Genomic DNA, 14,119 nt, shown 5'->3' with positions numbered 1-14,119 from the left:
AGGTGGGAATTGTGTGAAGCTGTACCCCTCTTATCCTATGGTTTTGTCATTGTTTCCTTTTTATAAATAAAAAATTAAAAAATAAATAACAAATAAAAAAATAAAGAGGCTCTTTGTATCCAAATTCAAGGTCTAGTTTACACTCAGTTAAAATGTTAAAGTTGATTTCAAGAATAAAAGAAACACTATTATGTGTTCAAACTCTTATCTGCAATAGCAACTGGACCCAAAAGACCTGGGGCTTTGCAGCAGCTTCTTTAGAGATTTTTTTTTTTTTTGCCCCCAGTTATTGCTGGGGCTCGGTGCCTGTACCACGAATCCACTGCTCCTGGAGGCCACTTTTTCCCCTTTTTTTTGCCCTTGTTGTTTTATCATTGTTATGATTAATATTGTTGTTATTGATGTCGTCATTGTTGGATAGGACAGAGAGAAATGGAGAGAGGAGAGGAGACAGAGGGGGAGAGAAAGACAGACACCTGCAGACCTGCTTCACCGCCTGTGAAGTGACTCCCCTGCAGGTGGGGAGCTGGCGGGCTCAAACTGGGATTTTTATGCCGTGTGCGCTTAACCCACTGCGCTACTGCCCGACCCCCTGGAGATCTAATAAGACACTGAGAATATGAGTGAAACTTGAGGTTTCCTTTAACATATCTGGCATGAGGGAAACTGGTTCTTTTAATAGATTTGAATATGAACCTAAGTGTGTTTAATGTCCTGATTTATCCCAAATGTCTGAATGTTTGTTGCTCCTCAAATATTTAGAATTTTTAAGATGATAACATTTGTTAATATTTAGGTCACAATTCATGTGTTTGAAAAAAGTAGGACATTAAACAATCCTTTTAAGTGTCAAGTGACAAATTTGGTACATTTGGCTTATGCGGACTAGGCACAAAGCCCTAAGTGCCAAGTGACGCATTCTGTATGTGTGACTGCACTAAAAATTGGATGTGATGTCTGGAACCCAGTGTGACTCTTTTTGTATCTCCAGCCCTCGCAGATCAAGTTCAGCTGTTTGCCAGTGTCTAGAGTGGAATGCATGCTCAAGTTGCCCTCCCTGGATTTGGTGTTTTCCTCAAACCGTGGAGAGCTGGAGACTTTGGGGACAGGGTACCCTGCAGAGACTCTGTCCCCTGGAGGGTGTGCTGCACAGAGTGGATCCAAGGCCTCTGCAGGCAAGGGCGGGACCCCAGGTACTCTCACTCCACTGCTGAAGGCCAGGCTGTTGGAAATAGATCTTCTCACAGGGACTAACAGAGACCTCTAAGTGAATTTGGAGCAGATATTTGAGGGTTATTTACAGAGTCTAGAGCAGACCCAGTCCTGAGTGGACTTCTTGGCAGTTTGGCAGAATTTTGTTGTGGGCTTTTAAAAGAGAGAGACAGAGAGACAGAAAGTGAGAGAGAGAGAGAGAGACCACAGCACCAACGCTCCTTCCTTGCAGTGGGAGCTGGACTCAGACACAGGTCACACCCATGGCAGAGAGCACACTGCCCAAGATAGCAGTTTCATTTCATCAGCCTTCGTGTCATTTTGACACCCACGCTTTTTGTTTTGTATATAAAATTGAGGTGAGTGTTTTATATATTAATATTTATAGGCATCCTTAGTATAGATACTTCAAAGTGAAATTCCTAAGTCAGAGGTGGTAACTTTCTTAAGGTATGTAACACTTTATTCTCTGCTAAGATCTTTGTCTCCTCACTAGTGAGGACACCAGATCCACTATTTCCTGCCCAACACTGTGCATTAATTCTTATCATTGTGCTGAGTTTGTTTTATTACTTTATTGGCTATGTGAGGGAGAAGGAATAAACAGACCCATATTTGTCGAGATAGTCACTTTTTACTGTCACATAAGTTATTAATGTACAGTAATATCAGTATACATATGCTATGCCGGGAATATGTTGTGAGAACAAATGAACAGCTATTTTATGTCCACACTGTTAGAAAACAGGCATTTGATTATTATAAGGCATTGAAGGAAGGGTGATGAGAACAGATTACAAGTGGAGGTGTGACATCCATCTTCTCAAAGGGCCGTTTATGGAGCTTGTCTAAGGTCTTGGCTAGACTGGGTTGGGCAGACAGATGGCTCCTGCTAGTGTAGAAAACATCATGGACAGTCAAGCAGATTTGAAGTAGAAACATGAACTAGGTGGGTCTGAGTTAGCAGCAGCTCTGGAGAATGACAGAAAATATAAAACCCACAAAGCAGAAGCCTCTAGCCACTTCAAAGAAGAGAGAAAAAGCTGGTGGCAGTGGAATGTATCGAACCAAGGGTAGACTGAGAAAGGGCCAGCTGGTGTGCACAAGCCATGGGAAGATCCACAGGACCCCGGATGTGGTTCTGATGTAAGTCTGGAGCCCAGACTAGGGAGACTGAGCAGAGTGGGGACAGCTGGCCACCCCAGCAGTCCAGGCAGAAGGCGTCACTTGGGCCGCACAGCGTGGGATGTGGTGGGAAGCAGACAGAAGCTGGCTGGCAGGAAGTTTGAAGAGGGGTGGGAGGTAGCCCCAGGCGCGAGAAGCCAGGCAGGCAGGAAGCCAGGCAGGCAGGAAGCAGCAGGACGGAGAGGAGCCTGGGTGTTCCCAGCAGTTCCCAGGGCTGTCCTTGAGCCAAAGGAGGGCCAGTCTGGAGGTGCAGACTCCAGTCACTGTCAGTCCAGGTGGTCTCGCAGTCTGTTTGCTGGAAGTGGTTTTGAACTGGCTCACTCACCCATGGTCAGTGCTAGCAGAGAGGAAGCTCTCAACTTGCTGTTCGTGAGCACTGAGTTTCCTGCTGAACCACCTCTAAGTCACATGACTAGGACTTTGGAGAGTTTGCCCTGCCCAGCCCCAACTTCCCTGACTTTCCTATTCTTCCTGCTTGCCACGGGGAGCACAGGGGAGACAGGGAGGGTGGCCAGTCCTCTAGCGCCTCCTTCCAAGGTCACTAGTGGTGCCTGTCCTGACCAGAAGCCAGTATTTACCCTGCTGACTGCTGGTGTCTGGGTGCCTCCGTGTGACCTTGACTTGCCCAGGACTGGCTCTCATGCCTTGGGTCCTGTCTCTGCAGGCTCCTCGGGCCTGGGCAGCCCCCTGGGTCGCAGTCGGCATAGCAGCAGCCAGTCGGACCTGACAAGCCCCAGCAGCAGCTCCTCGGGCCTCAGCTTCACCGCCTGCATGTCTGACTTCTCTCTCTACGTCTTCCACCCGTACGGGGCCGGAAAACAGAAAAGCACCGTTTCTGGTCTCACATCTGGATCGGGGGGGCTGGGTATGTTCTGTGCCCTTACAGCCAGAGAGATCAGTTAAGTGATCTGGGTAAATCACCTAAGAATTTAAGAACTCAGCCTACATGTGATCTATCAAGCACGAGTCTCCGTAAGTTGCTGCATGTCTAAGGAACTAAATTCTGGAGCGGCTGTTATGAGATAGTAAATCTCACTTTCATTGCTTCCAGTGCAGGTCTGCCACTACAGTGCAGACGCTGGCCCTTCCTGGAAGCTCCAGTCCATACTCAAGTGGCTGTGACCTCCTCGGTCATGGTTACGAGCCTGCTATCACCTGGGACACTGAGACTCATTAGGCCTTTCATTAGATGTCTGCCTCACTTAGGTGACTTTAATTGATGGCATATTCCCGTGTATCGGATGATTTCATGTAACTAAAGAGTTGAGTGGCATCTATAAGTGTGTGTTTTTTAAAGGGAATGTGGATGAAGAGCCTACTTCAGTCACTGGTCGAAAAGACTCACTCAGTATAAACCTTGAGTTTGTGAAAGTGAGTCTGTCCCGGATAAGGCGTTCAGGAGGTGCCTCGTTTTTCGAAAGTCCATCTATGAGCAAGTCTCCAAGCAAAATGGACACCACACTGATCAACATCTCTGGTAACAGCCTCATCCTTCCAATTAAAATCTGTCCAGCATTAGAAATAAGGGCTGGTGGGCTGTGGCCGAACTAACAGAAAGCTCTGGTCTGGGAGATGCCGGTCAGCAGGGCACAGAGTCCTCTCCTGCTTCCAGACCCAAAGCCCAGGGCTGGGAGCCAGGCTTGAGCCCATGGGGACCACCTGGCAAAGAAAGCCTGTGGGGCAGATTCCTGAGTGGTGGGGCCTGTCTCTCTGCTCATTCCTGCATCCCTCTCCCCCATCTAGAGTAAAGAAAAACATGGCCACTGGGACTGATGAGCCTCAGTGATAACACTGGCCACATTAAAAAATTAAAACACAAACCGGGAAAATGGCTTTGCCGCCCAGTTCATGGCTCCCTTGCCACAGCTCGAAGACTGTCCGTTCCAGCGGGACGGTCTGGCCGTTGTCAGCCCCTCACCCATGTCAGAGCAAAGTGATGGCAGAGGGAAGTGCAATGAGCTAACTGTGGGATTCTTACGCTGTATCGAAGGAATAGGCATTAATTGTGACATAATTCAACTGCTGTGTTATGGGGAGAAGTAGAGCTTTGGGAATCTCTTCTAACAACATCCATTTGTGTAACAGCTGTTTGTGATATTGGCTCTGCCTCCTTCAAGTATGACATGCGGCGACTCAGTGAGATTCTGGCATTTCCCAGAGCCTGGTACAGGAGGAGCATCGCAAGACGCCTGTTTCTCGGAGACCAAACAATCAATCTGCCAAGTAAGCTGGCTGCATGATTATGATTCTACTGAGGCACAGTTACAGTCTTGTTCACATGGTGACCAGATCCACAGTGGGCACAGTGGGTCTTACTTGGTGAGAGGTGCTGTCGCCTCATCTCTCATGCAACCACTGGGAGCAGGCGCAGTTAGGGACCAGCAATTCTGCCTCAGACTTCACCCCACTGCATTTTATCCTGTAATGATCACTCTGTCCCCGGATGAAAGCTGGAAATGCAGACACTTTTGCACCTGACCATGGACGATTTAGCGTAGAAAGAAAATGTTAGGACATGCTACCATAGTGGCTTTAGACTTAATGTCTAAAGTTAGCTGTTTCACACTTAATGTGCAGTTAGCAGGATGCAGTGGAGAGTGCTGAGTCGAATCTGTTTCTAGTGCCTTGTGAGTGTGAAGTGGATCTTCTGTCTTGAGTGAAGTAGCAGCTGGAATGTGCAAACTGTGCTTGTGTAATCAGACTGAGGGCTACTAGTGTGGGAGATTCATCACCTCAGAGCACAGTGCTATGCTTTGCTCATCTTTCTACTTTAGCATCTGGCCCAGGAACACCCGATTCCATTGAAGGGGTCAGCCAGCACCTTTCCCCCGAGTCGTCCAGAAAGGCTTACTGCAGGACCTGGGAGCAGCCCAGCCTGTCGGCCTCCTTCACACACACGCCTCAGTCACCGAACGTGTTCAGCGAGCACGTGACCAGCAGCACCATGTCCCCAGGGACAGCGGCACAGAGCCTCAAGTCCCCAGCATCTGTGAGATCAAGGAGTGTATCTGACTCCTCAGTGCCCCGGAGAGGTAACACTACTCACGTTGTTAAGGCCTCAGTGAGTCTCGCTCAGATTCTGGCCTCAGTGTGTGTGTGGGGGGGGGCTGGCAGCTGGTGGGGATGGAGGGCTGAGCAGGGCTGGAGTGCTCAGGCAGCTATCTGGATAAACAAGCCCAGGCCTAAGAGTTACTGGGGACTAAGAACATTTACTTTTATTCAGTCATTATTTTTATTTTATTTTATTATTTAATGGGTAGAGACAGAAATGGAGAGGGGAGAACAGAGAAGGAGACAGAAACATGCAACTCTGCTTTACTGATCAAAGCTTTCATCCCTGTAGGTGGGGCTGAGGGCTTGAACCCAGGTGCTTGTCATGTGTGCCACCAGATGGCCCCCATCATTACTTTTATACAGCCAGTTTTTGTTGTGGTTGTTTGGTTGGTTGGTTCTGTTTTTGTTTTCTAAGGTTTATTTTAATGAGACCAGCACTCTGCTCTGGCATTTGTTCTGCTTAAGACTGACTATGTGGGGGAGGAGGTAGCGCAGCACGTTAAGCACACATGGCGTGACACACAAGGACTGGCGTAAGAATCCCGGTTCGAGCCCCCGGCTTCCCACCTGCAGGGGAGTCGCTTCACAGGCGGTGAAGCAGGTCTGCAGGTGTCTGTCTTTCTCTCCCCCTCTGTCTTCCCCTCCTCTCTCCATTTCTCTCTGTCCTATCCAACAACAACAACAGCAATAACAACAACAGCAAGGGCAACAAGATGGGAAAAAGTGGCCTCCAGGAGCAGTGAATTCCTAGTGCAGGCACCGAGCCCCAGCGATAACCCTGGAAGCAAAAAAAGAAAAAAAAAAAAAAAGACTGACCATGGGCCTCAGACGTGCACATTTTCTGGCTCTGGACACTAGTTAGCATGTGTCTGAACATACAGAAACACACATGGAACAGATGCAGGGCTCTCTCGAGCCCCGTGTAGTGTGGATGGCACCTAGAAGCATGTGCTCTCCAGAAAGCAGCCAGAACCTCCTGAACATTCCTGTGTGGGGGCATAGTTTAGAGCCAGCATAATAACTAGGCTTTAAGACCAGAATAGTTTATTCCTTGGACTAGAGTGATGATTAACTGCTGTTTGCTTTGGAATGGGCTGAGTGTCTATCTAAATGTGTGTTTGATTTTTTTTTTCTGCTTCAGATTCACTTTCAAAAACATCAACTCCTTTTAACAAGTCAAACAAGGCAGCAAGCCAACAGGGGGCCCCATGGGAGACACTTGTCGTGTTTGCAATCAACTTGAAGCAATTAAACGTCCAGATGAATATGAGTAATGTCATGGGAAATACAACGTAAGTTATTCAGATACAAAGAAGATATACTAATAATTTGTAAATTTTCTCATTTTTATGAAGGAGTCAAAACTTTTTTAATGCTAAAATATTTCAGAGTGGATCAAGTAAAAACTGAAGGATAACAGTGTCATTTTCTAGCCAGAAATACAGCATCAATGACACTGCTAAAATTTACCACATTTTATAAGAAATGTTTGTTGGGAGTTTTTGGAAGCACATGGCCTGTCTCCTGTTCTAGTTCACAACATCAGAAGCCATGTGTCTAACTAACAACCCTCTGTCTCTAGCTGGACGACCAGCGGTCTGAAGAGCCAGGGCCGCCTGTCTGTGGGGAGTAATCGGGACCGAGAGATCAGCATGTCCGTGGGCCTGGGGAGGTCGCAGCTGGACTCCAAGGGTGGGGTCGTTGGCGGGACCATCGATGTCAATGCTCTGGAGATGGTTGGTATGTGGAAGGTGGCTTTTGAAAGCGGATTTTGATGAGTTTTCCCCACTTGGCTTCTCTGTGACAATTATCTCTGTTTTCTCTAGCTCATATTTCTGAGCATCCTAATCAGCAGCCCAGCCACAAAATCCAGATCACGATGGGCTCCACAGAAGCTCGTGTTGACTACATGGGCTCGAGCATCCTCATGGGCATCTTCAGCAACGCCGACCTCAAGCTCCAGGATGAATGGAAAGTCAGCCTGTACAACACTCTGGGTTCCAGCATAACTGATAAAAGGTACCTAGCAGAGCACTGCTCTGAGCACACTGTCCTGAGTAAGAAACGTGCCACTTCCCTTCCCCAGCCAATTTTGTTTTCCTTTGACTTTTGAGCTTCCTTCTGTAAGATAAATGATAAAAGATTCTGCCTCATGTTCTAGTGAGATATTTGTCCATGGAGATCTGAAGTGGGATATTTTCCAAGTGATGATTTCAAGATCAACCACACCGGACCTGATAAAAATAGGCATGAAACTCCAGGAATTCTTCACACAGCAGTTTGATACCAGTAAACGAGCTCTGTCTACCTGGGGACCAGTTCCTTACCTGCCGCCCAAGACAGTGGCCAGCAACCTGGAGAGAAGCTCACAGGAACAGTGTAAGAGTCAGAACTAACCCTCAGATAGAGCTTATCTCAACTGCACGTGTCCTGATCTTAATTAAAAAATTCTCCTCACATGCCCCCCCCACCTGCAGGGAAGAAGCTTCCTGAGTGGTTAGCAATGCAGCAGGTTCCTCTCTCTCCCCTCCCCCTTCCTCTATCACAGAAAAAGAAAATAAACAAACCTTTTTAATTTCCTGGCCTCCACTGTATAGGAGTGCCATAGGACCTTTCCCTTTCTCCCTGTCTGTTTCTCTCTGAAAGGGGGTGGCTTGGGGTAAAGTCCTGGTGATAACTTTCTGTAGCCTGTGCTAGAAAGCATGCTGTCATCATTTGGGAAGGGAAGCCACTGCGTGGTCTCCACCTGCAGCCATGCCCACTCCATCCAGCCTGTGAAGGCTCAACAGGACAGTTTTCTGGCTGGAGTGAGCACACCAGACAGACGGCTTTCCCTCAGTAAATGCAGGTGGCAGGTGCTTGTCGAGCACAGGCCGTGTCCCAAACGTGGGTAAGGAGATGTAGGAGACAGGCCACAGTTAATGTAACTCAATAGTGAAATGTGAAAGAATTTCAGGTCAAGAGAAGCTGAGGAAAAGAACAAAGCAGAAGTGGAGAAGAGGGACTGGCTAACAGGAATCAGACGAGCAACTTCTGACATGTGAGGGGAGGGCTGTGGACAGAGGGGCAGTGCCCCACCACAGGAGTGAATGGGGCATGTGTGAGGTCGTTAAGATGGAAGAGGATGAAACTGGAGAAACACAACGAAGAAGCAGGGAGGGTGTCAGACTTGAGCTTAGAAGGATCCAAAGGCAAGAGTTTTGTTTCTATTTCCAATTTATTGGGGGGGGGGGGAGTTATGAGGTTAAAGGTTTACTGCACAGCTGTTGACACATAGGAACTTCTCATCTTGCCATGACAGGTGTTGGCAGAACACCCTTTCCCCCAACTCGGGTCCTTTTCCACCATCCTGCGCCGGAGCCCTTTGCTTTGCTGCAATACACCAAACCAGTCCCAGTTTTACTGTTTCCCTGTCTCTGCTTCTTAAGATGAAGGCTAGCAAATGGGGAGTTTGTAAAAGACTTGCTGTTTTTCCTAAGACACTATTTAGAGCATTAGGTGTGAAGATTGCAGGTGGGTACAAATGAAGAATCACACAGCAGATCGTGGTGGCTTGAGATAAAGGGGAAGGCGGGGAGAAGCCATTAGTCAAGATTACTTTACGGTTGATCATACATGAAAAAGATCACATTCACCCAGAGCACTTTCTATCCACCAGTAGACATGTTGTCCCAAAATACTATGCATCCTGTTTTGTGGCCTGCCCACTCTGTATTCTGTTATTATCTGTGTTCTCTAGCCTAAAGTGAACCCCAATCACAGCTAAACTCTGGCCATAGTCTGTACTGTCATTCAGAGATCTCTTGTGTGACCTCCAGATTTTCTACTCCCTCTGGCTGAAGGTGGTGCTGGGGATTGAGCCTGGGATCTTGGGAGCCTCAGGCAGGAAAGACTTTGGCAGAACCCCTGTCCTATATTTCCTATTTTGAAAAGCCCTGTCACTTTCAAGAGTCCTAGGGCAAACAGGCTAAGATAATAATTTTAAAATAAATGCAGTGCATCCTTGGTTGGATCCAGAATAAGAAGTAGAAGCTGACGGGCTGAGCTGTGGCATACCCGGCTAAGGACACATACACATACCACAGGTCAGGGATCTGAGTTCAAGACCCTGCTCCCCACCTGCACAGGGAAAGCCTCCCAAGTGGTGAAGCAGGTCTGTAAGTGTCTACTTTTTCTTTTTCTTCCTCCCTATCTCCCCTCCCCTCTCAATTACTCTCTGTCCTGTCAAATAAAAATAGAAGGGGGAGACCAAAAAACCATGGCCACTAGGAACAGTGAATTTGTAGTGCCAGCACCAAGCCCAAGTGATAACCCTGGTGACAAAAACAGAAGTAAAAGTACAATTACAAGAGCACTGCTGGAGTAAATGGGAACTAGGAACTGTGCACTGACTTTAATGTGCACCTGTACACCTAGAAGCTACATTAAAGGGCGGGTGAGGTGGATGGGAGCTCTCTCAACAAGTTCCTGGCAACGCACCATTAAAAAGAAAAAAGACAGCACTTAAAACCAAGAATCTGCATTTGATTTCTCAACCCCTTTCTGGTTCACTTGAAGAGACCAGAGGAAATGGCCAGTTCAGAGCTCCTGAGCTGTACGTCATTTTAAGCATGACGCATGTTCTGCTTCTCTCCATCCTCCCGAGCACCTTTCCCCAGGCTGTGCCTTATTTGCTGCTCAGTTGCTCAGTTCTGAGTGCTTTGCTGGTGCTGGTGTCACGCACGCCTCACCGAGTGCCCGGCTGTTCGAGGCCTCTGGCTCAGGACGCTGCTCTCTTGCAGTGCTGGATGCCGCTCACCACCGACACTGGCCTGGCGTGCTGAAGGTGGTGTCTGGATGCCACATCTCCTTGTTCCAGACTCCACTCCCTGAAGACGGGATGCAGTTTGGAGGCTCAATGAGCTTACATGGAAACCACATGACACTGGCTTGTTTCCATGGCCCCAATTTCCGTTCCAAATCCTGGGCCCTTTTTCATCTAGAAGAACCAAATATTGCCTTTTGGACTGAAGCTCAGAAAATCTGGGAAGATGGTAAGCTATTTCTGGATTTGCTTTCCCTGTCTCCTGACATGAGTAAACGGGATGGAGAGTAGTTTTCCACCCTGTACAGGACATATCAGTGGTCACTGCCAGTACATAGCATGGAATGGCCCAAGGGCTTGATTCAGGATTCTGCTACTGGGCAGTCAGCCGCAGTCAGTCAGTAGTTCTGAGCAAAAGGCTTGTAGTACAGTGCAGGCCACCTGCACCTCTGCTTTACTATGGCAAACCACGCTCCTTTAGCTTGAACTTTCTACCCAGTGACCTTCTGTCGTCCTTTTGTTGTTGTCTCTAGGGCCGGTTTCTCTAGCAGGGAGGGGACATCACAGCACCCAAGATTCCCTTAGATGTAGGCCACATGGCAACGCAGGCACCTTCCCAGGTGAGCTGTATTGCTGGCCCTACACTGTGGTTTCTTTTCTCCTGAGTGAAAAATACCAGAACACCAAAACTTCCTTGATGGGGGGTGGGGAGGGGGTTCGGGTTCAAGTGAGCTGTTGGCTGGCCCCATGGTGGTTTCCTAATGACCAGAGAATGGCCAGTGCTCTGCAGCCCCTGGGCACACACAGTCCTAACTACAGAACAATCTATCTAAATAAACTATTTAGTCCTTATCCCTCAGTGTCAGCCTTCCCTACCTGTACAGCTCAACTGTGGCCCTGCAGCAAATTTTGTTTTCTTGCTTCTGAACATAGTTACAATAAAAGCTCTTCCCTCCACAGGCTCTAGTGACCACTCCACATACGTTGTGCAAACGCTGGATTTCCACCTGGGCCACAACACCATGGTCACCAAGCCCTGTGGCGCTCTGGAAAGCCCGATGGCAACCATAACCAAGATCACGCGCCGGCGCCACGAGAACCCGCCACACGGCGTGGCGAGTGTGAAGGAGTGGTTCAACTACGTCACGGCCACAAGGAACGAAGGTCCACAGTGGGGTCCCTAGAGGCTGACTGTCCCCCCTCGGGGACACTGTGGGCTGGGGAGGGTGTTGGGGCTTGCACTGCTGCAGGCCGCAGGCTTCCCTGTTCCTGGTGACAGTGGCAGCCATGCACGCACCTATAGTGCAGCATCTGAGGAAATCATTTCAACTGGTTTGAGTAAGTGAAATTCACCTTAGTAAAACTGAAAAAATATTTTTGTAACACTGCTAAATCTTGGCAGTTTGGGAAGGCTATTGCACAACTAAGGTTTTGGAAAGCAGTGAAACTGCTGATGCATATTAATAGTTACCTCCAGTCCTTAATAATGTGGTTGTTTGGGCCAGTGAAACAGCTCACTCGGATAGTGTGCTGCTTTGCCTTGCGTGAGACCCAGGTTCTAGCCCAGCCCCCACAGCACTGAAGGGAGCTTTGGTGCTGTGATCTCTTTCATTCTTTCTCTGTCTTTAAGACAGCAGTGGCTTGATGGCCTCAGTGTTGGAGTTGATAGCGTTGCTTTCACCATTGTGTTAAGTGTCTGGGGAGATGACCTGAAGAACTGTAAACATTCTAAGAGCAGGCAGCCCCTGATGCAGCAGCTGAGGGGGACAGGGGATCTGGCACAGTGATTGTGCAAAAAGACTTCCGTTCCTGAGGCTTCAGAAGCCCAGGTTAATCCCTGGCACCACCCGAAGTCAGATCGCATGTTACCCTGCATGAAGAGCTGAGTACAACTGCTGGTCCCACCTGTATGGGCTAGCTTCCCGAGAACTGATATGGCGGGCCTCTTTCTCTCCCTCTCCCTCCCTCTCTCCCTCCCTCTCTGTTTCTCTCTCTCTCTCGCTCCACCCTTTATTTCTCTCTGCCTCTACTAGAAAGCACTGAGCAGTGCTTTGGCGGCTACCAAAAAATTAATGTGCTATGGGTAAGGGGGGAACCGAAGCTTCTGCACATGCGCACTGCTTCTTCTCCCTCCACACAGGCAGGGGGAGCCGCGAACACACTGAACATACCGAAGCTACTTGTGTACCTAGAAAGAGCTGGTATCTCCACAGCACGTGTGTGGGGGGAAAGCTGGGCCTTCTACCTGATTTCATGGTCGGGATTGTATGCAATCTCAATTCTGTAATAACGTATTCAGTTCTTGAGAACTCTGAACTTGAGCTCAGAAGCCCAGCCAAATCCATCATCATTTTAAAGCCAAGAAACCAAATTCACTAGTATTTTTTTATATATATTATTAATTTTGGATAGAGACTGAGAGGGAGAGACAGAGGCCTGTGTAGCAAGGCTGCATCACTCATACAGCTTCCTCCGGCAGGTGGGACCCAGGGACTTGAACCCAGGTCCCTGCATACTGTAGTGGATGTGTTTAGCCAGGTGTGCCACCACCCAGCCCCCCATTAGTCACTATTCTTAAAAACTAAAACACTGTCGGGCAGGGCAGTGGCTCACCTAAGTACACTACACGTTGTCACCATGTGCAAAGACCCAGGCTCAAGAGAGATTTCAGGAGTGGTAAAGCAGTGCTGTGCGTGTCTCTCCCTATCTCCCCTTCCCCTTTCTATTCTTCTCTGTCCTAGCAAATAAATATTTTGGACATTATTTTTTTAAGTTAAAAAGAAAATTGAAACATCTTATGGCCCTTTAAAAAACTGAACCTTTATTTTCCATCTTTGCAAATGACAAGTTTCATAACTCATGCCATGAAAGCTGGACAGACTCATTCCTGCCTACTGGTTTCATCTGAATTGTGTTTTAAATGTGCAGAGCTTAACCTACTTCGCAACGTGGATGCCAACAACACTGAGAACAGCACGACTGTAAAGAATTCCAGCCTGCTGAGTGGATTCAGAGGAGGTTCCAGCTATAACCATGAGACAGAGACGATTTTTGCATTACCCAGGATGCAGCTGGACTTCAAGTCCATTCATGTTCAAGAGCCACAGGAGCCTTCACTCCAAGGTATGTGTGACCCCAGTTCCGGTGTGAAGAACAGTCCATACACACCCTCAGACTGCTGCTGTGCCACTGATTTTTGCAGCAGGATACTGAACTCATTTAGGGGTCATGTTAACTTTCTGACCAGCATTAGATAACCTGTATCCACAGCGGGACCCACTTGTGCCTCATTTGATCCAGTAAAATGGGGAAACAGCAGCCCCTAGTCAGGGCCCCTTTATGAGCGCGGGTGGAGCCTGGCCCTTGTGCCTTCAGTGCCAGGCTTGGGTAGTAATGGGGGGCGAGGGGCCACTCACGTCACTAAGCACCTACAGATGCAGACCTGAAGCCTAAGGTGGAGTGCAGCGTGGTGACCGAGTTCACTGACCACATTTGTGTGACCATGGACGCTGAGCTCATCATGTTTCTCCATGACCTGGTGTCTGCGTACCTGAAAGAGAAGGAAAAAGGTGGGTGACATTTGCCAAGTGTCAAGAAAGGTAGCTGTTAATTGCTCTTGGTAAGAAATTGAATGTTTAAACAACAAGGGCAACAAAAGGGGAAAAATGGCCTCCAGGAGCCGTGGATTCGTGGTACAGGCACCGAGTCCCAGCAATAACCCTGGAGGCAAAAAGAAAGAAAGAAATTGAATGTCCTCATGAAGTGTGGGTGTGTCCTCCTCCTGTGAGAAGTGCCATCCAGCAGAGTCCCTGAGCAGCAACCTTTTTCACCACACTCGTGTGTCATGGAGGCGATTCTCCCCGA

The 14,119-nt window shown here is 48.3% G+C and overlaps 1 protein-coding gene across 14 annotated transcripts in view; it reads left to right on the top strand.

Annotated features, from left to right (window-relative positions):
• Positions 1–14,119, top strand: part of BLTP1 (bridge-like lipid transfer protein family member 1) — a 165,083-nt gene that overhangs the window by 146,276 nt on the left and 4,688 nt on the right. For 7 of the 14 annotated variants that reach the window (XM_060179114.1, XM_060179119.1, XM_060179112.1 and 4 more), the window contains 14 exons: positions 992–1,193; positions 3,062–3,262; positions 3,695–3,874; positions 4,483–4,620; positions 5,172–5,429; positions 6,593–6,743; positions 7,034–7,191; positions 7,278–7,470; positions 7,613–7,830; positions 10,233–10,484; positions 10,789–10,875; positions 11,216–11,419; positions 13,184–13,378; positions 13,681–13,824. In XM_060179114.1, coding sequence (XP_060035097.1) covers positions 992–1,193; positions 3,062–3,262; positions 3,695–3,874; positions 4,483–4,620; positions 5,172–5,429; positions 6,593–6,743; positions 7,034–7,191; positions 7,278–7,470; positions 7,613–7,830; positions 10,233–10,484; positions 10,789–10,875; positions 11,216–11,419; positions 13,184–13,378; positions 13,681–13,824 — 2,581 coding nt within the window. The remainder of the gene's footprint in view (positions 1–991; positions 1,194–3,061; positions 3,263–3,694; positions 3,875–4,482; positions 4,621–5,171; positions 5,430–6,592; positions 6,744–7,033; positions 7,192–7,277; positions 7,471–7,612; positions 7,831–10,232; positions 10,485–10,788; positions 10,876–11,215; positions 11,420–13,183; positions 13,379–13,680; positions 13,825–14,119) is intronic. The other 7 variants (XM_007536354.3, XM_060179124.1, XM_060179121.1 and 4 more) reach the window with 5 other exon arrangements.

Source organism: Erinaceus europaeus, chromosome 19 (assembly GCF_950295315.1).
Source record: "Erinaceus europaeus chromosome 19, mEriEur2.1, whole genome shotgun sequence".
NCBI lineage: Eukaryota > Metazoa > Chordata > Mammalia > Eulipotyphla > Erinaceidae > Erinaceus > Erinaceus europaeus.
Note: the sequence above shows the minus strand (reverse complement) of the source record. Positions and strands in the feature narration are given on the sequence as shown.